Source organism: Cnephaeus nilssonii (assembly GCF_951640355.1).
Source record: "Cnephaeus nilssonii genome assembly, chromosome: 14".
In the NCBI taxonomy this organism is placed as follows: domain Eukaryota; kingdom Metazoa; phylum Chordata; class Mammalia; order Chiroptera; family Vespertilionidae; genus Cnephaeus; species Cnephaeus nilssonii.
Genome location: NC_137085.1, coordinates 530,032 through 537,222, shown reverse-complemented (window position 1 = coordinate 537,222; position 7,191 = coordinate 530,032). Strand labels below are relative to the sequence as shown.

The 7,191-nt window shown below is 70.2% G+C and overlaps 2 protein-coding genes across 5 annotated transcripts; one reads left to right on the top strand and one right to left on the bottom strand.

Annotated features, from left to right (window-relative positions):
• Positions 1–2,151: 2,151 nt before the first annotated feature.
• CLIC3 (chloride intracellular channel 3) lies at positions 2,152–4,139 on the top strand. The gene is made up of 6 exons (XM_079790991.1): positions 2,152–2,286; positions 3,067–3,176; positions 3,254–3,379; positions 3,517–3,623; positions 3,703–3,878; positions 3,973–4,139. Exons 1-6 carry the CDS (start codon positions 2,251–2,253, stop codon positions 4,129–4,131), a joined length of 714 nt encoding a protein of 237 aa, XP_079647117.1. The 5' UTR covers positions 2,152–2,250; the 3' UTR covers positions 4,132–4,139.
• A 688-nt stretch (positions 4,140–4,827) lies between these two features.
• PAXX (PAXX non-homologous end joining factor) lies at positions 4,828–6,320 on the bottom strand. Of its 4 annotated transcripts, XM_079790993.1 has the most exons (7): positions 6,005–6,316; positions 5,862–5,922; positions 5,720–5,769; positions 5,451–5,641; positions 5,298–5,366; positions 5,049–5,133; positions 4,828–4,964 (listed from the first exon to the last, which is right to left on the bottom strand). In XM_079790993.1, the coding sequence occupies exons 1-7, from the start codon at positions 6,130–6,132 to the stop codon at positions 4,925–4,927; spliced, it is 624 nt and encodes a 207-aa protein (XP_079647119.1). In that variant the 5' UTR covers positions 6,133–6,316; the 3' UTR covers positions 4,828–4,924. The 4 variants fall into 4 exon arrangements, with proteins under 4 accessions (XP_079647119.1, XP_079647118.1, XP_079647120.1 ...); XM_079790992.1 differs by having other exon boundaries at positions 5,298–5,641; positions 6,005–6,320; XM_079790994.1 differs by lacking the exon at positions 5,720–5,769 and having other exon boundaries at positions 5,298–5,641; positions 6,005–6,144.
• Positions 6,321–7,191: the final 871 nt, after the last annotated feature.

The following is a 7,191-nucleotide window of genomic DNA, read 5'->3' as shown; positions in this document are numbered from 1 at the left end:
GGCCTCGTGGGATTTACCAGTAACAGTCACGTTCCCATTCGTGACTGTCGTCTTTTACATGTTTTTATTGTGGCAAAATATTCGCGATGGCGTGTCCGCCGTGTGTGACCGTAGGATCCTGTCGCCGTGTTTATGCTCCGAGGCCCCGGCTCCGCCCGTGGGAGCCCCGGTCGTGGCTCTGTCCCTTCGGCTCCTACGTTTCTGAAGCTCTCGCTGCGGCCAGTCCCAGGCCTGCTTCGAACCCGCCCCGTCTGGACGCACCACTTCTCCGAGGAGTTCCGGCTCCTCTTGTGGGGGGGGGGGGGTCGGTCTTGTTTGGCGCCCCTATCGTGCTCCACACTACATCCGGGACCTCTCAGTGGGCGGAGCTGGGAAGCACCTGCTGAGGCCCCGGCCACCCCAGTGCCCCCTCCCTGTCCCGGACGAGCCCGCGTCTCCCTTCAGAGCTGAGCCATTGGGATGCCGCTGGGAAGGCCCACGGGGGCTCGGGACCGGCTGCTTCTCTTTATTATTATTGTTGTCATTGATCTCAGGAAGGGGGAGGGAGAGAGAGGAACATCCATGATGAGAGAGGATCATGGGTCAGCTGCCTCCTGCACACTCCACACTGGGGATCGGGCCCACAACCTGGGCTTGTACCCTGACTGGGAATCGAACCCTGACCTCCTGGGTCATAGGTCGATGCTCAACCCCTGAGCCACGCCGGCCGGGCAGGCATGCCCTCTTGACCGGGAATTGGACCCGAGACCCTTTCGTACTTGGGCGGTGCTCTAACCATTGAGCTCGCTGGCCAGGGCCAAGTTTCCCTTTTCCTGAGGGCAGCCGTGACCTCACTTTACCGGAACCCCTTTTTAAAGACCCTCGCCTCCAATACGCTGCACTCGAGGTGCTGGGGACTCGGGTTCCAGCGTACGAACGCAGGGGGCAGTGTCCAGCTCCGAGCCCCGCGGACGCTCCGCCGGTGCACGCACCCCGCCCCCCCCCCCCCCCCGCCCGCATTCACAAGGACACCTCGTGAGCACCGGCTCCAGGCTGCTGACACGGTCCCCAGAGGTGCGTTAGCCACACACCGCCGAGCGTGTGACCGCGGGCGCCGGCCCCTGCAGCCTGCCCGGGTCTGCACACCCATCCGAGCTCGCTGCTCCTTACAGATGCGTGAGGGCGTTTGATTCTCACAGGACCCGCCCGAGGAGCGCAGGGGCAGCGGCCTCAACGCAGCTCCAGGGCCGGGGTTGGGGGGGGCAGGACACGCACAGGGCAAGTCGCCGAGAGGCCCTGAAACCCCAGCGGGTGGAGGGGAGGCCCCGAGGGAAGCCGGACCCCAAGCTCCACAGGGTCAGCCCCCCCCCCCCGGCTCGGGGCGTGGCCTGGGCCCAGGAGCCCTAGCCCGGGGGTCTGGGAAGGGGCCCCCAGACCTGAGAGCCCCCGCAGGGACTGTGGCCCGGGAAGGGGAGCAGTCAGGGCAGATCCCGCTCTCGGCCACTGGGTGGCGCAGGGCTGTCCCCGACGGGGCGGAGTGATGAGGTGCAGCCGTTAGGGCGTGTGGGTGGCAGGTTCCCAGAACGCCCGGCCTCTGGCTGAGGGTGGGGAGGAGGGCCAACCCCATGGGTCAGGGGTTATGGCCTCGAACCCCTTCCCGTTAGAGGCTGAGGGAAGGAGCCCTGCCCTGGCACCGGGGAGGGGCAGGGCGTGGGTGTGCCGGGTGGACATGAGCCAGGCCGGTCTCCCCGGCTCGGCTGGGAGGGGCCCCGCCTGGGCAGGGGGTCTGCCCCATGGAGCTCAGCGGGTGGAGGGGCCCCCTTTCTGGGGGGCTCACCCTCTGGAAAGGCAGCAGATGGGGAAGCCGAGGCCGGGCCCGCTGATCATTTCTCCTCCCATTCCCCAGCTTTCCGGGCCGGGGTCCCCGACCGACGGCACGGGGATGTTCACTCCAGGGCAGCGGGGTTCACGGGGTGTGTGTGTGTGTGTGTGTGAAGATCCAGGCTGACACCCCTCTTCCCGGCCTCCCAGTCCACTGGTCATGGCCTCCATCTCCCCGCGCCCCCAGGACACACTCAGACCCCCAGCTGTGCCCCAGCCCCGGGACCAGCTGCTCCACCCGTCCCCCCAGACCACGCCCTCACGCTTGGACACAGCCCGCCGGCTGCCAGCACCAGCCTCCCGCCTCCCAGGTGACTCCCGGCGGGCGGGGCCTGGGCCGGGGAGCCTTAAAGAGCTCCCCAGGTCCCGCCCAGCACTGTGGCTCCCACCATGGCCGAGACTGCCAAGCTCCAGCTCTTCGTCAAGGTGCCGGCGGGCCGCTGGGGCGGGGGCTCGGGGGCTCAGGGCGGGGGCTCTGTGGGCACCGCTGTCTCGGGGGAGGGGGGTGAAGGGTGGGTCTCCGTGGCAGTGTCTGCGCCCCTCCCCCTGGGGTGGGCGGGCTCAGGCAGCCCTTCGGGGGCTGAATCAAACGGGGTGAGCCTGAGCGGAGAGGGGCCTGTGAGTCATCCCCAACAGGGGTAGGGGTGGCCCTGTCCCAACGCCCACCTGGGCTCCTGCGCCGGGCCACCCCTCAGCAGGGAGGTGCCAACCGGGCAGCCAGTGGCCAGGCCGGAGGGGAGCTGGGGATCGGGACCGGAGGAGGGGTGCCCCGGCCCCGGGGTGCCTGACGCAGAGCTGTCAGGCCTCGGCCCCCTCCCACTTTCGGGGCAGCGGGCGGCTGGTGCCGCAGCCTCGGTGCCCGGCTGTCCGGTGAATCATCCTGAAACCAGCTCCCTCGGCCGACCCCACCCCGAGACCAGCTTGTGGGGCCGGAGCCAGGGCCCTGGCCTCTACCCAGGCTCTTCAGATAAGGGCTGAGGGCCAGGCCCCAGAGCCAGGGTCCCACCCTGCCCCGTGCCCGCTCCCAGGCTCCAGGCTCCTGCCCCCCAACCCCCCGCCCGGGACCACGTGAAGGGCCCTCACCGGCCACTTGCTGAGCTCTGGCCTGGCTCCGGCCTCTTGGCGGCGGGAGGCCAGGTCCCACCGGCCTGGGGGCAGGGTTCCTGGTCGGCTCCCTGCCCTGACCCCCCCCCCCACCCCCCGCAGGCGAGCGAGGACTGTGAGAGCGTGGGCCACTGCCCCTCCTGCCAGAGGCTCTTCATGATCCTGCTCCTCAAGGGCGTGCCCTTCACGCTCACCACGGTGGACACCCGCAGGTGAGCCCCACCCCAGGGCCCCTTCCGGCCGCTGCCCCCCCCCCCCATGCCACTACCCCTGCTCCCTGTGCCCGCAGGTCCCTGGACGTGCTGAAGGACTTCGCGCCCGGCTCCCAGCTGCCCATCCTGCTCTACGATGGCGACGCCAAGACGGACACGCTGCAGATCGAGGAGTTTCTGGAGGAGACGCTGGGGCCCCCCGAGTGAGTCCTGGCTCAGCAGGAGGGGCAACGAGGGGGCGCCCAGGAGGGACACCCCCAGGACAGAGCCCGGGGTGGGCGCTGTGGGTCTGGGGCGGGGGGCAGTGCAAGGGTCTGACCCTCCCCCTCCCCCTCCCCAGGTTCCCCAGCCTGGCGCCCCGCTACCGGGCGTCCGCCACGGCGGGCAACGACGTCTTTCACAAGTTCTCTGCCTTCATCAAGAACCCGGCGCCCGAGCAGGACGACGGTGAGAAGGGTCACCTTGGCGAGAGTCCGGGGAGGCGCCCTCCAGGCCGGGTCCTCACCCAGCACCCCTGCACCCCCAGCCTTGTACCAGCAGCTGCTGCGCGCCCTCGCCAGACTGGACGGCTACCTGCGCGCGCCCCTGGAAGACGAGCTGGCCCGGGAGCCGCAGCTGCGTGAGTCTCGCCGCCGCTTCCTGGACGGGGACCAGCTCACGCTGGCGGACTGCGGCCTGCTGCCCAAGCTGCACATCGTGGACGTGAGCGCGGCGTGGGCCGGGCGCCGAGGGTGCGGGCGGGAGAGGTGTGCCCGGCGGGAGGCCCTGACCGAGTTGGCGCCCACGTCACCCGCAGACGGTGTGCGCGCACTTCCGCGGTGCCCCCATCCCCGCCCAGCTGCGTGGCGTCCGCCGCTACCTGGACAGCGCGCTGCAGGAGAAGGAGTTCAAGTACACGTGCCCGCACAGCGCCGAGATCCTGGCGGCCTACCGGCCCGTCGTGCACGCCCGCTAGCGCCCCTGCCCCTGCCGCCACCTCCGCCCGCTCGCCCACAGCCCCACGAAGCCACCTCTGCTCCAGTGAGCACACGCACACCCCAGGGACCAGAGGCTGAGGTTTGCCTCCCCTGCGCCCCCGCGGCGGGCTGCTCAGATGACGGACAGCCCAGAGTGACAGGGGCAGAGACTGGTGGGCGGGGCACAGCCCATCCCCCATCCACCCGGGATGATGGGGACTGGATTGGGCTCCCAAACCAGTCAGGCCAGGGCGGAGCGGCAGGATGGCCGAGGAGGGTGGGGAGCAGAGCGCAGCCTGAGCACCTAAGGGCTCCCAGCCAGTGGGTGGGGTGGCCCACATTCCTCAGCCCCACCCCAGGCAGCAGGCCACCCCCCCCATCTCTCGAAGGACCTGTGTGCATGGTATGGGGTACTCGAGGCCACGCCCTGCTGGGTGGGGGAAGAGGGGTGTGCCCCAGGGGATGACGGAGTTCCAGGCTTGGGGAGCCCCGGCCCAGCCCTGCATGGCCCCCTCAGTCAGCTGCTGGGCTGGCCACCAGGGACGGAGAGCCTGGCTTCTGGTTACAGCCTGTGGCCCACACCCAGGTGGCAGCCGGGCGTGGGGGGGATGCCGGACCCGTCTCTCCCAGCCAGCCCCCAAGAAAGAGCCAGAGCCTCGCCGTGACCAGCCGTTTATTGGACGGGGAGGGCCCGGCAGCAGGCTTGCTCCCGCGGTGGAGGTGGTGGGACCTCGAGGCTGCCCCTCTTCTCACAGGCAAACTCCTGGCGGGACCCCACTTTCGGCAGCAGGGTCAGAGGTCATCAAAATCGACGCCACTGGCTGGTTTCTTACTGGGAGAGAGGAGGGGTGACGTGACGGGGTGTAGAGGGACAGGCTGGACCCTGGGCACCAGAGGGAGGGGCAGTGGGCGTCACCTTTTGAAGCCGGGGTTGATGAGGGACTCTCCGGGGCACCGCCTCCTGACCCCAGGTCCAGGGCCGCCTCTCTGAGAATCTGGGTCTGGGGAAAGCAGGATGGAGGGGGCCAGCATACAGTAGGACCCCAGGGCCACCTTCCCCCCCTCCGCATAGACAGCGCCTCTCTCTGGAGCGTGAGGTCTGTTCTGGGGAAAACCAGTCAGAGGAATGGGCACGGCCCCAACCCCAGGCCCGGCGCGGCCTCACCTGGTAAGAACTGCAGAGTCCCCACTGGCCGAGGGCTCTTCCCGGGGCTGGCGGCTGCCTCCTCTGCGGCTGCGAGGGGAGGGGAGGCCAGGAATGGAGGCACCGGCAGGGGGACCCCAGGGAGGCTGTGGGGTGCCCACCCCCCGATCCTACCTGCCAGCTGCCTCTCCAAGCGGCACACACGCTCTGCCAGGCCCAGCGTCAGGGCCTGCAGCCTGGGGGCGGCCTCTGGGCCGGGCACTTTGGAGAGGTCAAAGTCCAGCCCCGAGGGCCCCCCAGAGAGGGTCAGGGACGCCCCGTCCTCCTGCAGCGTGAAAGCCACCGCTTGCCGCTGGAAGGCTGCCCTGGGGAGGGAGGGGGGCTGAGTGCTGGGCCAGACCCAGCGGCTCCCGGCCTGCCCGTCCCACCAGCTCGGGGCTCACCGGAACTGGGGGGCGATGTCCTCCGCCGCGCTCAGGCCAAAACGGGCTTTCTACAGGGCATGGGGGTGGTCAGACCCTTGGGGGGGATCCACCCCGTGGGGGGTCCGTACGGCCCAGCCCGCCCAGGAGGCCCGTTACCCACCAGGGCCGCCAGGCTGTCGGGCGGGAAGCAGGTGCTCCAGAGCTGCGCGGCATCAGTCACACTGCGGGGAGGGACTGTCAGCGGCCCCGCCCGCAGCGCCGCCCGCGCCCATCGCCCATCGCCCCGCAGGCCCCGCCACTCACTGGAGGCTGAAGCCGCCCGGGCCCTCGGCCCCACCATCCTCCTCCTCGCAGTAGCACACGAAGCGCGGGGGCCCCGGGCCCGGCGGTAACGTGCAGAGCGGGGCCGACAGCGGCGGCCGCGCAGACATGCTCCCTCCCAGGCCCAGGCGCCTGCGCGGGCGAGAGGCCGTGGGGGTAGGGGCGGGGCCTACGCCTGTGGGCGGGGCCTGGGCGGGGCCTGCGCCTGGCCCGTCAGACCTCAGACCAGCGCAGCGCGGGGTGGTATTCTCTGGGCGGGGCTTAGTCACGGGGCGGAGACTGGGGGCGGAGCTATCTCAGGGGGGGAAGACTGGGGGCGGAGCTTTGTCGCGGGGTGGGGCTTAGTCACGGGGCGGAGACTAGGGGCGGAGCTATCTCAGGGGTGGGGACTAGGGGCGGAGCTTTGTCGCGGGGTGGGGCTTAGTCACAGGGCGGTGACTGGGGGCGGAGCTATCTCGGGTGGGGACTGGGGGCGGAGCTTGTGGCGCGGGGCGGGGCTTAGTCACGGGGCGGGGACTGGGGCGGTGCTACATTAGGGGGCGAGCCTACGCCGCTGGGGGCGGAGCTTTGTGCGGGGCGGGGCTCCCGGGTGGCCTGACCGAGCTTGGGCTGCACCTCGCGGGGGCGGCTGCAGCGCTCGCGCCCGCGGAGAGGCTGTTTCGGGCCTGCCTTCCCCCGTGAGCCCGGGGTTCCCGCCTTCGCGTGCAGATCCCCGCCCGGCCCAGCCTGTGCCTCTTCGCCCCTTGCTGCCCCAGCGGCCTCTCCGTGGCCTCCACACCCAGTCTCCCGCCCTCCCGGAGGTATTGCTCACGTTGTCTTTGGATACAAACCACAAGCTTCTAATGCTGAACACCCCGAAATACAGACGTGAATAAAGTACGTTAACCAGCGCCCAAAGCTTGCTGCACTCGCTCATCCTTTCCTCCCTGCGCCCCTGAGCCCAGGTCCCCCCCAGGACGCCAGCCAGCAGCCAGCAGCCAGCACTGCCCAGGGCCCCAGCCCGCCGCCCCCATCAGGGAGCCCTGGCCGGCTGCTGCCCTGTCTCACCAGGTTGCTGAACTGCCCGTCCACGTCTCAGCCTCCTCTGAGCCTCACAGCCCTGGGTGCCCGTGAGGGTGCTGCTGCACCTGTGGGCAAGGAGGGCCCAGGACAGGGGCCCGAACATGCTC

Bases quoted from the DNA above. Each gene is read 5' to 3' on its own strand.
- CLIC3 (XM_079790991.1), top strand. From the start codon at position 2,251: ATGGCCGAGACTGCCAAGCTCCAGCTCTTCGTCAAG. The intron at 3,177-3,253 runs GTGAGCCCCACC...CTGTGCCCGCAG, and splicing joins ACCACGGTGGACACCCGCAG to GTCCCTGGACGTGCTGAAGG. The intron at 3,380-3,516 runs GTGAGTCCTGGC...CCCCCTCCCCAG, and splicing joins GAGACGCTGGGGCCCCCCGA to GTTCCCCAGCCTGGCGCCCC.
- PAXX (XM_079790992.1), bottom strand. From the start codon at position 6,132: ATGTCTGCGCGGCCGCCGCTGTCGGCCCCGCTCTGCACGTTACCGCCG. The intron at 5,134-5,297 runs GTGAGGCCGCGC...TGCTTTCCCCAG, and splicing joins GACTCTGCAGTTCTTACCAG to ACCCAGATTCTCAGAGAGGC. The intron at 4,965-5,048 runs GTGACGCCCACT...CCTCTCTCCCAG, and splicing joins ATCAACCCCGGCTTCAAAAG to TAAGAAACCAGCCAGTGGCG.